Below are 17644 nucleotides of genomic sequence, written 5' to 3'. Positions count from 1 at the left end.
CAACTGAGGGCTGCTGGGAGCAGGGGGCGGGGCTTGTTGCATGTGCCCGCCCCCTGGGCTTCTTACTGCCGGAGCTCCGCTCCTGTGCGCTCCTGCAGGAAATGACCCCTGCCTGTGCCTCCATTCCAGTCAGCCTCCCTGGAGACAGGCAACTCAGGTCTTATCTTTGCACTGGATAATTCAATCACTCCCAGGGTGGATAATGCAACAGAATTACTGATCCTTGGAGGATCCTGCGCATTGCATGTCTCCGTGAGTCACTGCTCTGACCTCACTTCAAACCAATCTCTGTATTGGGAATGACTGAACCATTCAGTCATCGAATCGTTCAGTCTCCCTGTTGTAGTCCGACGCCAGGATAACCACCTCCCCTCCAGGGGAGGCTGCTCGTTGCACCCCTGCATGTGCCTCTACACTGAGTTGGCCTCTTCCCAGTAAGGAACGAGCAGAGTGCACTTCTTCTTTTTTTGTGTGAAGGGGGTGCTTTGCTAACCTCTCTGGAGATGCTGTGGAACTGATGCCCTGCAAATATCAACCTGAGGCTACTTGCATAGGATGGGCTGTAGTGCTCTCTAGGATGCTGCCCAGTTAAAGAAGAAGAAATGGTAAAGGACCAGTCGCCTATAGAGAAAGTAGTTCTGCTCTGGCTCACCTGCCACCCACCCAGAAGTCTAAAGCCTGTGCATGCCAAGGTAGCCAATGAGCTCTGCAAAATGGCCCCAGCCACCACAGCAATGCTGTTTGTACTCACAACGTGCAACTTTCCCCAAGCCCATGCAGGTGCGCTATGCTACAAAACACCCCGGGGCCTGCAAGACGGAGCTCTTCCACCAGGCCTTTAACTAAGGAGCCGCCGCCACGATTACCACCAACAATCCTAATTATTGAGCCCTGGGCCTTGGCTTTTGACATCTACAGTCCGTGCCGCATATTAGGCCGCACCCCCATGTTACCAGAAGTGTGGTCATCCAGCCACACCCACCTTTTGCTTCTTCTTCTGTTTACCTTGTTTGTTGTCAAAACCCAGGGCTTTTTTTGTAGCAGGAACTCCTTTGCATGTTAGGCCACACACCCCTAATGTAGCCAATCCTAATGAGTTTCTGCTGTTGGGTGTGGCCTATTATGCTAATGAGTTCCTGCTGGGCGTGGCCAACTTGGGAGCCAGCTGGACCTCCGTTCCTGTGCGTTCCTGCCCAAAAATAGCCCTGGACCTTTGTATGCACTCATACAGTACGCCATCGCCAAGTGATTAATTAATCATCGCTAGCACTTTATGATACTGAATTGTCTTATAATTGAACTGTTTTTAGATGCTTTTAATTGTTATTTAATTGGACCTTAATTGTTATTTATGTATTAATTTGTGTAAGCCACCCTGGGCCTGACTTGTTGGGGAGGGCGGGGTATAAATCAAATAATAAATAAATAAATGTGGCATCTAAGGGCACCATCACAAGCGACTTAAGCACCTGCCTGTAGCACTCATCGCTTCGCTGGAAATGTTGATCAGCTAGAACATCAGACGAGCCCTGCTGGATCAGACCAGTGAGGGTCCATCTAGTCCAGCATCCTGCCTCACACAGTGGCCAGCCAGTCCTTCTAGATGAGGGGTGTCGAACTCATGAGGGCCGGATCTGACATAAATGAGACCTCGTTGGGCCAGGCCATGTGTGCCATAAAATGTAATGCCAGGTAGCGGAGATATAAGCTTTATAAAGGACACAAACACAAAGCATTTTTTTACTTAAAATAAAAACATGCTTAAAATATTAGCACTTTTGCAATATTTTGTTTATTTAACAGTGTCTGATAACTGACACCTCTTGCTCTGAATGATTGCATCAAAATGTCTGTGCTATTGCAATCTTGAGTATGCTGTTCAGGTGTGTTATCTGTAAGCTGCAAACTTACGATGACCCAGAAGCAGCAGAACTGGAAGAAGAAGCAGAAGCCAGCCAGTTCCACTGCGGGCCTGATAGAAGCCCTCCGGGGGCCTGATTCGGCCCCCTGGCCGCATGTTTGACATCCCTGCTCTAGACAGCCAACAACAGGGCAGAGAGGCCGAGGCCTTCCTCTGATGTTGCCTCCTGGCTCCGGGATTCAGAGGCTGACTGCCTCTGAATGTGGAGGTTCCCCTCAGTCACCACCATGGCTAGTATCCAGCGGTCATTTCCTGCAGGAGTGCACAGGAGCGGAGGTCCGGCAGTAAAGAGCCCAGGGGGTGGGCACATGCCACAAGCCCCACCCCCTGCTCACAGCAGCCCCCTGTCAGAGCAAGAAGCAGCCAGGTGAGTTGCAGAGCTCCCCCCCAGCCCCCTGGTCCAAAACAGTCCAATGGCACCTTTAAGACCAAGTTTTATTCGGGTACAAGCTCTCCCTCCTCTGTGAGGACAGATCTGCACGTTCCCCCCCCCCCCATAGCTAGCAATCCAAAACAGTCCAGTGGAGCCTGAGCGGTGGGTGTTGCCTTCTGACACACTTCCGGTGATGTCAGGGGGTGTGGCATATGCAAATAAGTTATGCTAATGAGCTCCTGCGCCTCTTTTTCTACGAAATGACCCCTGCTAGTAGCCACTGATAGATTAGCTCCGTGAATCAGTCTAATCCCCCTTTCAAGCTGTTTATTCCTGTGGCCATCACGGCATCCTCTGGCAGTGAATCCCACGTTCTAATCACTTTCTGTGTAAAGTAGTTGGCATTCTCCAAGTGACAAAGGTGGTAAAATCCTGTTTGGGCCAGCAAAATGCGGGTTGGTTAGCCAACCCCAGGTTAGTACATCGCTTCTGGGCCCAGAGCGCAGGGTGTGAACGGCATCCGGGCACCCTTTTCTGGTCCTGGAAGGCAGCTGTGAATGCACCCCCATTTCATTTTGCCAGGCAAGGTTCTTCCCCCCCCCTTCCACCCGCTTCAGTACCATGTAGGTTTGGGGAGTTCCAAAAGAGAAGCTCCGGCAGGCCTGGCTTGTCAGAATGTGCCTGGGATTGCCATGGGAACCGTGAAGTTGAAGCCAAGCCAGAGAGAGAGCTTCCCGTCACAGGGGAGCTCCAGAGAGCCTGACTCCTCGCCACCAATTCCTCAGCAACAAAAGAACATTCAATTAGCAGAGACCCACTTCGTCAGTGAATGACTATCATTAAGCCACGGAAGGAGCTCTTCTCCCTCGGCACACCCTTGGCCCAGTGGAGACCCGGATGTCACCACCCTGGCTAACTCCTGGAATAACAAAAACAGCCACAACCAATGTTCCCTCTAAGCTGTGGAGTCTTGTGAGCAAAAATTCTACTTTGTGAGTTACTGGCATTAGCGTGGTGAGCGAGCGATTTGGCTGCTGCATCAATTAGTTTGCTCTGGAGCCATCCCTCCTGAGCTAAGACAAAAATGTGTGAGCCGGAAGCTCAAAAAAATTGTGAGCTAGCTCACACTAACTCAGATTAGAGGGAACACCGGCCACAACCATATGGGGCCAGTTTCGGCACTGCTCGTTGTTCTGGTGCAAGGAAGGACACTCCGCTCTGGCATGAGCACATGTCTGCTAACAGGAGACAAAAAGGGGTTTTCACACATGACGCCACATGTTCTTTTCGTTTAAAAGACCCGCTGGTTAGGTTGCTTCCGGTGCTGAGTGCAAGCCACAAAGGTGGCTGAGAATCCTACGTGGTCCGAAATGCAGCTGCAAACATTTCATCGACGGCAGATTTTTCCCCACCTCCCTCTTGCGCTGTGCAGCTTCCAGCATTTCCAGAAAAGAAGTCACAACCGAGGCGCACTGATATATTCTTTTGTTTTAGACCCTCACTGGGAGGGGGGGGGGAATGTAATTGTCCCACAACATGAAGTCCAACTCCAAAGTGAGTGAGGACACAAAATTCACGTGCAGGGTTAAAATTCTAGAAACTCAGGCAAGGGGGCAAAGACACACCTGTCCTTTTAGATGCCTTCCCCCTCTCATTCCCTGGGTTCCATGATACCAGATGAAGCTGCCAGTGACAGAATGTTGACAAAAAGTGCAGCTGTGCAGACTGTAGTGAAAGATCAGTTGAATTACAACTGTGACAGTCACCATTTCCCCGCCTTAAGCATGACAGGAATGATGATTTGTCAGGGACCAAGAACCAGAAAATCAGGACTGGGTCTAGCACAGAGGGGGCCCTGAGGTGTCCACCAGACTGGCCCTTCTCTTTCCTGCTGCCATGATGACCACTCTACACTACTGCCCGTAAGCAGTGGTGATGAGAGCTCTCAATAGCTCCTGCCTTTAACAAGCAATTGCTGAAGAAGGCTATTAACAGGCAGCCCTGATCACACATGGACAAGTTAAACACCTCTTGCGAAAAGAAATCGGAAGGCAAGGAGGGGAGAATGATGCGCAGCGATGTTTCAGAGAGATGTGCCCATCTCCTTTCATGTGTTCCCAAATAGTTGCAAATAACATGAACCTGCTTTGGGGAGGGGAGCAGAAGAATGGGGAAAGGAGATGAGGAGGAGGAGAAGGAAAGAAGATGCAGTGTTCATTCTTTTTTGCCAAAAAGATTACATTTCAGGTTTGCGTTTTTATTCCCAGGCTGGAGGTTTTTCCGATTTTGTTTTTTTTGTAAGGGGAAAAGGTTGCCAAATGGAATTCAGGAAGCATTCAAAAGTGGGAATGCATGCCGTTAAAAAAATAATAATTAAGATTATTTGGTGTTTCGTAGTGTTGCCAACCTCCAGGTGGTGACTGGAGATTTCCTAGAATCACAACTGGTTTCCAGACAACATAGAGCTGCTTCCCTGGAGGAAATGGCTGCTTTGGAAGTGGGTCTCTCTCTCTCTCCAGAGAATTTTAAAAAACCAGATACATATATGATTGTACATGTAATAGCTATGGCTAGAATTTTGTGTGCAAAGTATTGGGAAAAAAATAAGTCCCATCCAAAGGAGAAATAATCTATAAATTATTGGAAACAGCGGAAATGGGTAAACTAACCCTACAATTACAAGATAGAAAAGAAGAAATTTTTGAGAAGAACTGGTCAAGACTTTATAAATGGATTGAGGACTATCTTGCAGAATGTGTAGCACAACATTTAAAACGTAAGCTCTACTTGCTAAAATGTTAAACTGTTCTAGGTGCACAACAGAATGATTCTCTCTATGCAAAATTTAAGTAGGTACAATGAGTACAGACTCCATATCTGTTGCATGTTAGCCTTTCTTTGCAGTTGCTGTCTTCTTTTCTTTTTTAAAAACCTAATTAAACTCTTTTAACAGTATTTATTTATTTATTCGATTTCTGTTGTGCTCTCCCCCACGATTGTGGGGCTCGGAGAGGATTACGACATCAATAGGCACTTTAAAAGCAATTAAAATCTGTACATACAATTCAACCAACTAACCAGATGGTGTATATATAACTATATTGCTGTTCCCAGAGAGGGAGGGGAGGGGAAGGAGCAGAGGGCTGTATAAAGCTAGAAACCCCAAAGCCTGATGATGCCGTCCCATTTTGCAGGCCCCGTGGAACTGAGCCAGATGGATCTCCCAGGGCTATTTTTGGGCAGGAACGCACAGGAACGGAGTTCTGGCTGGCTCCCAAGTTGGCCACACCCAGCAGGGACTCATTAGCATAACAGGCCACACCCTACAGCAGAAACTCATTAGGATTGGCTACATTAGGGGTGTGTGGCCTAACATGCAAAGGAGTTCCTGCTACAAAAAAAAGCCCTGGGTTTTGACAACAAACAAGGTAAACAGAATAAGAAGCAAAAGGTGGGTGTGGCTGGATGGCCACACTTCTGGTAACATGGGGGGGTGACCTAATATGCTAATGAGCGGTGCTGTCAGTGGTGTGGCCCAATATGCTACTGAGTTCCTGCTGTGGGGTGTGGCCTATTATGCTAATGAGTTCCAGCTGGGTTTTTTCTTCAAAAAGAGCCCTGGATCTCACTCAGAAGTGCATTCGGTAGAACTGAAGCCGTTGCCGAAAAGACTTTCGCTCGCGTTGAGGTCAGGTGATTGGTCCCCGCTGAAGCCCCTCCCCTCTGCAGAACCTGCCCTCCCCAGGGGTTTCCCAGCCTTCAAAATCCCCAGGGGTTTCCCAGCCTACATCTGGCAGCCCATCTGCAGGGTCCAACCTAAGGTTTACCACCAGCCCAAAACAATCCGTGCAAGCCACAGCACATGAAAAGGCTGCTGGTGGTGCCCATGTGTTTGTGCACGTGGAGATTTGGGGGTGGAGACGACGAGGGAAGGCAGAGTTTGGAGCGGGGAGAGGCCTCAGCGGGGTGCAATGCCACAGAGCCCACCCTCCAAAGCCGCCGTTTTCTCCAGGGGAACTGATCTCTGTTGCCTGGAGGTCAGTCATAATTCCAGGAGATCCCCAGGCCACACCTGGAGAGCGGCAACACTATGTAGACACCACAAAGGGTCAGACATGCACTTGGAGTTCTGTTCTGAAGAAGTCAAATTCCTAATTCAGTTGCGGATTTTGATCCACATTTGGGGGGGGGGACTTTGGGGTCAGGAAGCCATCTTTTCCCTGGCCAGTTTGGCCAGGGATCCTGGAGGAGCTTTTTTGCCCTCTTCTGGGCATAAGGCAGGGGTCACCAGGTGTGTGTGTGTGGGGGGAGGTATTGGTGAATTTCCTGCATTGTGCAGGGGGCTGGACTAGATGACCCTGGAGGTCCCGTCCGAGTCTCTGATTCTATGATCCATGCCATTCTCACAGCTTGAGAGAGCCCTGGGAGGTGCTATTTGCCCCACTGAGGACACCTGTGCGTTCTGATGACTGACAGTCCACTGACCGCTAGGTGGGACTTAGTAAGTTGGTAACATGTGAAGCCCCATTCAGGAATCAACAGCTAACGGGCTGATGCCTGCCAGGAACCAAGGGCCCAGGTGTACCCTACAGTTTCTTCCACGCTCACAATGGTTGGTTGGTTGGTTGGTTTTCTTTTGCAAACCTTGCTTGACTGCTACTTTATCCAGGAGGCAGGGTTAGGGGTGAAATAGGCTTGCCAGCAGTGTTCCCTCTAAGCTGAGTTAGTGTGAGCTAGCTCACAGGGTTTTAACCTCCGGCTCACAGGTTTTTGTCTTCGCTCAGGAAGGAGGGCTCCAGAGGAAACTAACTTAGGCAGTAGCCAAATCACCTGCTCACAACAACAAAGTAGAGTTTTGGCTCACAAGACTCCACAGCTTAGAGGGCGCATTGGTTGCCAGCTACAGGATGGGAAATTCCTGGAGATTTGGGGGTGGAGCCTTGGAAAGGCAGGGATTGGGGAGGGGAGGGACCTCATCAGCAGGGCAAAATGCCATGGAGTCTACCCTCCAAAGCAGCCATTGATGTCTGTCATTAAGAAATTAGTTGTAATTCTGGGAGATCTCCAGGCCCCACCTGGAGGTTGGCAATGATAGGTCTGGTCCAGCAAGGTTCTTCTTATGTTCTGATGTTCCTTGGGGGGGTCTCCCATCCAAGTCCTAACTGGGCTCTTTCTGTAGCAGGAACTCCCTTGCATATTAGGCGACACACCCCTAAGGTAGCCAATCCTCCAAGAGCTTACAGAGCTCTTCTTACAGGGGCTACTGTAAGCTCTTGGAGGATTGGCTACATTAGGGGTGTGTCGCCTAATACGCAAAGGAGTTCCTGCTACAAAAAGAGTGCTCCATCCCCTTCAAACCTCCAGACCTGAACTAACTGGTTGGACTCCCAACTGTGTGTTTCCAGTTCGGCAACAGGAGCACGCAGACAGATTTGTGTGTCATAACCAAGGCCGACCCTGGTTAGCTTCTGAGACCTGAAAAGATAGGGTTAGCCAGGGCCATCCAGGCACAGGACTCTGCCAATTTAGAAATAGAAGAAAAGAAATGGATTGGATTTATACCCCGCCCTTCACTACCCAAAGGAGTCCCAGAACGACTTACAATCTTCTTCCCCTTCCCTTCCCCACAACAGACACCCTCTGAGGGAGGTGGGGCTGAGAGAGCTCGTTCAAGAACTGCCCTTGACAGAACAGCTCTGAAAGAACTTGTGGCTGACCCAAGGTCACCCAGCAGCATACGGTTGCCAAGTCCTACCTGTTGCTGCAGCGGGGGACTCCCGGCTCGGTTCTGGAGCGCGTGCGCGCCGCAACCACATCACCCAGAAGTAACGTGACCACGCCGGGCACGCTGGGGGCGCGGCCACGACCATCCGAAGGAAAATTATAGAGTTTTCCCTTGGATGACCGTGGCCCCACCCCCAGCGTGGTCGCGTCACTTCTGGGTGATGTGCACGTCACGTACTTTGGGGGTGGGGTTCCCCCTGGGCCCCGATCTGCCGGCGGCGGGGAACGGGCCTCTGGGGCGGGGGTTACAGCAGATGCATGTGGAGAAGTGGGGAATCAAACCCAGTTCTCCCAGATTAGAGTCCGTGCTCCTAACCGCTACACCAAACTGGCTCTTTAATACTTTATTTTAGGCACAACTTTTGATCGGGGAGAGGCTGGGAAAGATGCAACTCCTCCTCTGTTTCCTTCTGGGCGGCAGCCACGCCCAGATTAGGCTGCCAGGTCCTCCCTGGCCACTGATGGGGAGGGATTGGGGGGGGTGTAGGGTTGCCGAATCCAGGTTGGGAAACTCCCAAGAGATTTGGGGATGGAGCTTGGGGAGGGGAGGGACCTCAGCGGGGTACCATGCCACGGAGTCCACCTTCCCAAAGCATGCATTTTCTCCAGGGGAACTGAACTCTGTAGTCTGGAGACGAGGGATTCCCCTGGTCAGGTCTCAGGAGGCTGGCACCCCTACGCCCAGAAGCCCATAGTTACTTGCTTACTCACTGATAGGTCTGGGTAGGTGAGCAGATGAGCAATTAGGTAATTAGTTGACGGTGAGACGCTATGAAGAGGGTCTGGCTGTCAGCTATGCTGCCATGGTTGGTGGGGGAAGGGTGTTGGAAGACTGAACATCTTATTGTCCCGGAATGTTCACTTGCACTTTCTCACGGCGCCTTATCTGGTAGCCTGACCTTGATGCGTCGCGCTTTCGCCTCCCTGGGAACTTGTCGTCGTTACTTGGCGCGCGCAAGGCTTGCACCTCCGATTGGCTGGCTCCCGTCAGAGGGTCTCGCGTCAAACGCAGTATATCTTCCCCCTTCCCGCCCTTCATACAGAAACTGTATGCACAGATGACCTGCTTCTACTAAACTCAATCAACTTTATCCTTCTGGAAGGAACGTTGTGGAGCCTGTTTGTTGTAGGACTCTGACGGGGGCCTGGTCCCACCACCACAGTCCAGGGAAAGATGACCAGTAGGAGTGGCGGCTGCTATTCCACCGTCAAGGGCTGGTGATACGCCTTCTGGGGGCTCTCGGGCCTCAGCCAGCCGTCCCACGATGCCCACTCCGAACACCAGCCCTGATCTCTTTTCTTTTGTGTTCAGCATGCCTCGCGATTCCAATTTCCTAATAAATCACGACTTATCCATTGCGTAATGCGCTAATGGAGTTAAGCCCCATATTTAAAGCTGCATTCTGCTACCTTTTACCATTATTACAGATACTTGGTTTTATATATGCGCCTCTGCAGGAACGGGAGGCAGGGTCAGCCCTCGGATGGGAGACCACCAAGGGAGTCCAGGCCGGGTCGGCCCTGGGTGCGAGGGAAGTCCAGGGTTGCTATGCAGAGGACGGCAATGATCAACCACCTCTTTTTGACTCTTACCTTGACCCGGATGGCCCAGGCCAGCCCAATCTTGCCAGAGCATGGAAGCTAAGTGGAGTTGGTCCTGGTTAGTATTGGATGGGAGACCACCAGGGTCACCATCACCACCACCCAGAGGCAGGCAAGGACAAACACCTTCCCCACACACTCCCAGTGACCCCTGCTTCATGACCAGAAGATGGCAAAAAAAACAACCCTCCAGGATCTCCAGCCAAACTGGCCTGGAGAAAAATTGCTTCCTGACCCCAACGGGGTGATTAGCATTTCCCTGGGCGTGTAAGGAGGAAGAAGAAGAAGAAGAAGAAGAAGAAGAAGAAGAAGAAGAAGAAGAAGAAGAAGAAGAAGAAGAAGAAGAAGAAGAAGAAGAAGAGGAGGAGGAGGGAAGAAGAGGAAGAAGAGGAAGAAGAAGAAGAGGAAGAAGAGGAAGAGGAGGAAGAGGAGGAAGAGGAAGAAGAAGAGGAAGAGGAGGAAGAGGAGGAGGAGGAGATAGGATTTATACCCAGCCCTTCACTCAGAGTGGCTTACAAACTCCTTCCCCTTCCCCTCCCCTCCCCACAACAGACACCTTATGAGGTGGGTGGGGCTGAGAGAACTCTGACACAAACTGCTCTTTTTCAAGGACAGCTGTGCCAGAGCTTGTGGCTGACCCAAGGTCACATCAGCAGGTGCAAGTGGAGGAGTGGGGAATCAAACCCGGTTCTCCCAGATTAGAGTCCGCGCACTTCACCACTACACCAAACTGGCTCTCTTCCACGAGAACTGGGCCACGAGAACTAACCACTACACCAAACTGGCTCTCTGACACGAGAACTGGGCCACGAGAACTAACCACTACACCAAACTGGCTCTCTTTCACGAGAACTGGGCCACGAGAACTGAGCACTGAGGCAACCCTTCCTGCATTCCCCTCTCATCCCCTCTGATGAAAAATCTCCAAAGAAGGAGAGCCCACCACCTCCCGAGGAAGCCTGTTCCACTGAGGAACCGCTCGAACTGTCAGGAAGTTCTTCCTAATGTTTAGCCAAAAACTCTTCTGATTTAATTTCAACCCGTTGGTTCTGGTCCGACTTTCTGGGGCAACAGAAAACAACTCCACACTACCCTCTAGATGACAGCCCTTCAAGAACTTGAAGATGGTTATCATATCGCCACTCAGTCGTCTCCTCTCCAGGCTAAACATACCCAGCTCCTTCAACCTCTCCTCATAGGACTTGGTCTCCAGACCCCTCACCATCTTCGTTGTCCTCCTCTGGACACGTTCCAGCTTGTCTATAGCCTTCGTAAATTGTGGTGCCCAAAACTGATCTTAATACTCTGGGTGAGGTCTAACCAGAGCAGAGTAAAGCGATACCACCACTTTGCGTGATCTGGACACGCCGTAAGTCGGCTGCGACCCTAGTTAGTATTTGGATAGGAGACCACCAAGGAAGCCCAGGGCTGTTTCGCAGAGGCAGTCCATGGCAAACCAACTCTGAAGGCCTTGAGAACCCTGCGGGAGTCGCCATAAGGCGCCTGCCACTTGGCAGCCCATTCCACCCCCGTAGGGAGAAAGGAAGGCCCAAAGCAATCCCTCTCGACCCCTCTAGACACATTTTTTATCCCGCTCTTCAGCTAAGGAGCTCAGAATGGTGCATGTGGTTCTGACTTCCTTATTTTCCCTCACAACAGCCCTGCAAGGTGGCCCCCCCGATCAGGCAGCGATCAATGGATTCCCTAAATCCAGGGCTCTTTTTGTAGAAAAAGCCCAGCAAGAACTCATTAGCATAATAGGCCACACCCAACAGCAGAAACTCATTAGCATAATAGGCCACACCCCTGACAGCACAGCTCATTAGCATATTAGGCCACACACCCATGTTACCCGAAGTGTGGTAATCCAGCCACGCCCACCTTTTGCTTGTTATTCTGTTTACCTTGTTTGTTGTCAAAACCCAGGGCTTTTTTGTAGCAGGAACTCCTTTGCATGTTAGGCCACACACCCCTAATGTAGCCAATCCTAATGAGTTTTTGCTGTTGGGTGTGGCCTATTATACTAATGAGTTCCTGCTGGGTGTGGCCAACTTGGGAGCCAGCCGGAGCTCCGTTCCTGTGCGTTCCTGCCCAAAAATAGCCCTGCCCAAATCCAACTTCACTTCTCTAGGATTTCTCCCTTTTACCCCACCCTCGAGCCTCAAAGCTGACTTTCATTGGTGGCCGAATCAATCGCTGGCACCTCTTCAAAGGCCCGTCTTGGATCCCTGGTGCAAGAGAGTGCCCTTGCATGGACACCAGCGGACGATCTTAGCACACAGGGAAGTTCATAGGGACACAAGCGGTTTTCGGCGTGCCGCATTGCCAACCATTCATGGATTCAAGGCCAAAACCACTACTAGGAAACAAAGCTGCAAGCATGGGAAGTCCAGTTCTGCAAGAGCCGATCTGGAACCCCTTTCCCGGGAATGTTTGAGATCTGCAAACACTTCCTGCAGGCAGCCTCAGATAGGTCTCAGTTGGGGGGGTTACCAATTTATTTATTTATTTGATTTTTTTGTTGTTGTTCATGTATACTCCGCCTTTCTCCTCAATGGGGACCGAAGGCAGCTCGGAGGATTCTCCTCTCCTCCGTTTCATCATCCTCATAACAAACCTGCGAGGTACTTTCGCCGGAAAGGTTGTGACCGGCCCAAGGACACCTGGCAGGCTTCCACGGCATGAGTCAGGCTTCGAACCTGGATCTCCCTGACCCCAGTCCAACGCTCTTCACCACCACGCCACATTAGCCTGGAGAACGTCCGGACTTACCCCAGGGAGCGTCTTCTGTTCATGCAGGGCTGTCTGGGCTTTGATAGCGGAGTCTCGGGCACAGTAGGTAAGGAACGCGCACCCTGCAACGGGAGGAGAGCACACCAAATCAGTCCGTGCGCAGGCAGAGCTCTTTTCCCGCAATCCCCGCACTGACCTTCTGCCTGTGTCTTTTATACTCCCCACACAATTCCTCCAATCCTTTGTCTGCAAAGGATTCAGACAAGCAGAGGGTTCACGGCATTTGTGCTGCATTCCCTGTAACCCACCAGGCCACTTCCACAGTCATTTTGTCACTCCCTATTGGGTTCTTCCTCTCCCCCCCTTCCCGCATATGTTTTGCTCCCTCTGGGACTACTAGAGAGAGCAAAACACATTGAGGGGGAAAGGACCCTGAAGCAAGAGGGACGAACGAGGGGCAAAAATGACAGTTTGGAAGTGGCCCCAGTGAGAGGAAAAACAGAAGTATGCAAAGGGAGAAGGGGGGTGACCAAAATACAATTTAGGGGGTAAAACTGAGGCTTAAGGGGGTGAGCAGAGCTCATCTAGTCTAACCGGGACAGTCTAGGGTTGCCAGCCTCCATGTGGGCCTACAAAAATATGTATCCCTGTGTACAATAAATATATGTTTGTGGTAAAACAATTTCACGCTTTCTTCTTTTTATATTTTCAAACCCCCAAATTTGTGGCTACCTGATAGAATTTGAAAGATATGCTGTCTTAGATAGGTTATTATGCCCGCCGCAAGGGTTCTGATGGGACCCTAGACAATGCTGCTATCTTAAGAGCTTTTGTGCTCACAAAGAAAAATTATTGCACCTTATATCCTTTATCATGGACCTTGAAAAAGATTCATTCGAAACGGGTAAATTACTAGAGTCCCGTGTTAGTGTTACTGACAAGGTGCTGTCTGAATGTAAACCTGCACTCGATGTATTGTCTGGGTGAAACATATCTTTCTCTATGTATTGTTTGGGTGAAATATATTTTTGATAATATTTGATACCAATATTTAGACAATATCGAAAAATATAAAAGAAAAAGAATAAAGCATAAAATTGTTTAACCATAAACATATATTTATTGTACTCAGTGATGTGTGTGTGTGTGTGTGTGTGTATATATTAATAAAACAAAACAAATTTAAGTGACAACTTTAAAGAGCGATTTAACTCTTAGCCTTTTTTTTTTGAACCAATACAATTGTTACTATCCATTACTTTAAGTATTACTTCCAAGACACTGAAAGGCTGGACAACACTTTCAATTACCATGTCAGATTACACAGGGAAGCCATTGAAATTCACAAACATAAACATAATTTCAACAGGAAAGAAGAGAGTTTAAAAATAAATAGGACATGGCTTCCTGTCCTGAAAAACACAAAAGGCTTTACATCAGACAATAGCACTACAGATAAGATTAGAATTTCAACAACCTCCTCAGGAAGCAAAAGAACCTCCTCAGGAAAGCTCCTCCATTGGCATGTCCATAGCCTGGGGAACTCCTACAAGATAATGACTCAGCCCTACCCACCTTCCTGAGTAGATATAAATTTACTGCCTACTATTTTCTTCTCACCTTGACACAGAGAGTATTCCATCTTTCTGTGTTTATACCTCTGAGGATGCCAGTCACAGTTACTGGTGAAATGTCAGGTTCTATAATACCAAAACCACGGCCACACATCCCGGAAAATCTACAGCAACTAATCTGCCCCAGATCCCCAGGAATTCCCCACTCCACATCTGGCCTGGCAACCCCAGAGAAAAAAGTAATTAGCTCCTTGGAGGAAAGGAAGGCTAAAAAGGAAGGCGCTGAAGAAAAAGGAAATCCCAGTTCCCCGGCCCTAGGAATCAGAGGCTGATGGCTGTTCTACGCATTGAGGTTTGATTCTCAGCTGCCGGCAGACCTTAGAAAGCACTAAGAGCAGCCAAACGCAGCAGGATCCGTCCTCAGCCCATCTTGTACGTAGCCATCCATTTCTCTGCCGCACCACAGAAATGCCCGCAAGCACTCGGCTTTAAATTTTTAATTCTAATTAAGAGGCCCCCAGGGCAAAAGTGTGCAGAACCAATCATTTGGACCGGGAGTCATACTTATTTTCATTTGCAACCGCATGGGGACGTGGGGAGGGGGAATTCACTATTTCAGTCCCGTGTTTATTTTTAGCTTTCAGCAAAGGGGAAGCACAGATACAACCCGCAGGCAGAGGACAGGAAGCAACGAGAGAGTCTCCACTCCACCCCCCCAAAAAAAAACCCGCATTCAAAATCCAGCAAACTTTAACTGGAAATCGAAGATGGCGATGGAGTGACAGCACTGGTCAGAGACTCTCCCACAATTTTGGGTTTCCTGTTTTGTCTGAAGACTCCGAATACCCAGAACTTGCCAAGCCTTCACGGACGGACAGTGGTTGAGAGAGTCCAGCTAGCCGGTGGGATGCTTATTCAGCCTTGACGGAAGGTCCTACACTGAAAATACAGAGATGACTTAGCAGGCTGGGAGAATCTTGGAATGGTAGAGCTATTATCTCCCCTCGTTACTTTATCACTACGGTATGCACCCCCTTCCACAAAATCTGTCAAACAATTAAAGACTGATGGAATTCATTCTTTGAGGGGGGAATCTGAGAGATCTTCTTGTGGTCCCTTTAAGCAGTAGACACACTGCGCTGGATACAGAAGAATCTCTTTGGTCTCCAGACAGCCCAATGCCACTGGGAGAAACTTCCCTGTTTGGTCAGGAGCCCCTACAGGACAGTCTGGAAAAAATTGTTCAAGCAGGATGGCAATGAAACCCAGCAACCTGCTGATACAGAATTTGTGGCTAAGCAATGCCTGGCATGATGTGGTCCATGGGGTCGCGAAGAGTCGGACTCGACTGTGCGACTGAACAACAACAACAACAAATGCCTGTTGACAGCCAACACAGCAGTTGGTCGCTATGAACTGGAAATCACCAAACTAGGGTGATAAGACTGCACAATGGCTGGCTAAACAGGCGCCACAACACTTGGAACAAAAACCTCCCCAGGACTCAACAGGGATACTGGATTTTTATCCCATCACATATGCTAACTCGATGGGGGTGAGGGTTCCCTCTGCTTTTGGAGGCCCCGATCTGCCACCGCCCAGCTGGCCAGTAGGGGAGACCCACCCCTGAAGAGCTCGGGCACGCCCAATGTGCCCAGCGCGATAACATCACCCACTGGTGACGTCATCATACCGGGCATGTCGTGCAGGGCGATGCTCCAGCATCTGAGTAAAAATTCTATGGTGACCATAGAGTTTTTGCCCAAATGCTAGAGCACCCCCCTACACAACGTGCCCGGCGTGATGACATCACTTCTGGGTGACATCATCGCAGCATGTGCACTTTGCACGCGCGCCAAAGACTCCTGGACAGAGGACTGGAGCTTCCTGCCAGCAGCCAGAGAAGACCTGGAAAAACTCGGTGGGACCTGGGGATCCCCCAGAATTACAGCTCATCTCCAGACTAAAGATCCGTTCCCCTGGAGGAAATAGATGCTTTGGGGGGTGGACTCTGTGGCATTGTATCCCACTGAGGTCCCCGTCCTCCCCAGGCTCCATCCCCAAATCTCCAGGAATTTCCCAGCCTGGATCTGGCAACCCTACCTGCCCCCAGGGCTATTTTTGTGCAGGAACGCACAGGAACGGCGTTCCGGCTGGCTCTCGAGTCAGTCACGCCCAGCAGGAACTCATTAGCATAATAGGCCACACCCAACAGCAGACACTCATTAGGATTGGCTACATTAGGGGTGTGTGGCCTAGCACGCAAAGGAGTTCCTGCTACCAAAAAAAAGCCCTGGGTTTTGACAACAAATAAGGTAAACAGAATAAGAAGCAAAAGGTGGGTGTGGCTGGATAACCACACTTCTGGTGACATAGGGGTGTGTCCTAATATGCTTATGAGCGGTGACATCAGGGTGTGGCCTGATATGCTAATGAGTTTCTGCTGTTGGGTGTGGCCTATTATGCTAATAAGTTCCTGGTGGGCTTTTTCTACCAAAAAAGCCCTGCCCGCCCCCATCCCCCTCCTGTAGCCAGGGAGGATCTGGCAAACCTGCAGACTTCTTGTTCTGCCACAGGGGGTGTGGAATTTACCCAGCTGGCTCCAGTCCCAAGCGGCTAGATCAGAGGAAGGCGTTGTTACTTCACACACACCCCCGTAGAAAAAAGATGCCTTTTAGCACAGCTATCACTTTAGAAATGAGAGATCCGCCTGCTTACTCTTTGTGTCACCCCGAGTTCTCCACCAGATTAAGAGCTTTCTGCTTGTTCTGGCCACCTGCTCCAGAGGAGCCTATGTTTACGAGAAGCTTCCGCTTTGTCCCTGGCTGCGCTTCGGCCAAGTTAGGCCGTTGTGTGGGTGCAGGATGGACCACCGTAGCGCCGCCCGCTCCAGCCTGGAACAATCTAGTCCAAAGCATTCCACCAACAGCGGACTCCATAGCTTAGAGGGGGCATTGATAAGTGCACACACAAACACATGTGAATCAGACCCTTGGTCCATCAAAATCACTACTGTATACTCAGCCTACCTGGGCAGTCCATAATACCCGCAGCTGTCACCCTGGACACAAAGGTACTCTGGGGTCAAAACCTCCATGAAAGACCTGTTTCTTTATGTCCCTAAGGATCAGGTGTCTCACTACCAAGGTTTTCCACCCTCAACCACAGTGAAGTGTCCTAGAGGAAGAGGAGACTGGTTTGCCATCTGGAGAAGGGGTTCCTTCAAAGGGATGGCTTCCCCCTTCCGCAGCCTGACACCCCCACCCCAGACACAAGACCTTCACTCTCCCAGGAACTTAGGAGTTCCCTCTAAGCTGAGTTAGTGTGAGCCAGCTCACAGTTTTTTAGCCTCCGGCTCACATTTTTGTCTTGGCTCAGGAAGGGATGGCTCCAGAGCAAACTAATTTTTGCAGCAGCCAAATCGCTCGTTTTTTGCTCACAGGACTCCATAGCTTAGAGGGGGCATTGATAAGTGCACACACGAACACATATGAACCAGACCCTTGGTCCATCAAAATCACTACTGTATACTCAGCCTGGCAGCAGCTCTCCGGGATCTCAGGCAGAGGTCTTTCCCATCACCTATTCCCGAATCCTTCCAACTGGAGATGCTGGGGATTGAACCTAGGACCTTCTGCACGCCACGTGGAGGCTCTT

The 17644-nt window shown here is 50.1% G+C and overlaps 1 protein-coding gene across 3 annotated transcripts in view; it reads right to left on the bottom strand.

Annotated features, from left to right (window-relative positions):
- The window catches only part of CELF5 (CUGBP, Elav-like family member 5), a 93550-nt gene that overhangs the window by 61159 nt on the left and 14747 nt on the right, over positions 1-17644 (bottom strand). For all 3 annotated transcript variants that reach the window (XM_015411292.1, XM_015411293.1, XM_015411294.1), the window contains exon 2: positions 12453-12535. In XM_015411292.1, coding sequence (XP_015266778.1) covers positions 12453-12535 — 83 coding nt within the window. The remainder of the gene's footprint in view (positions 1-12452; positions 12536-17644) is intronic.

The sequence above is a fragment of the Gekko japonicus genome, unplaced genomic scaffold, assembly GCF_001447785.1.
Source record: "Gekko japonicus isolate JY-2015 unplaced genomic scaffold, Gekko_japonicus_V1.1 scaffold2190, whole genome shotgun sequence".
NCBI lineage: Eukaryota > Metazoa > Chordata > Lepidosauria > Squamata > Gekkonidae > Gekko > Gekko japonicus.
Note: the sequence above shows the minus strand (reverse complement) of the source record. Positions and strands in the feature narration are given on the sequence as shown.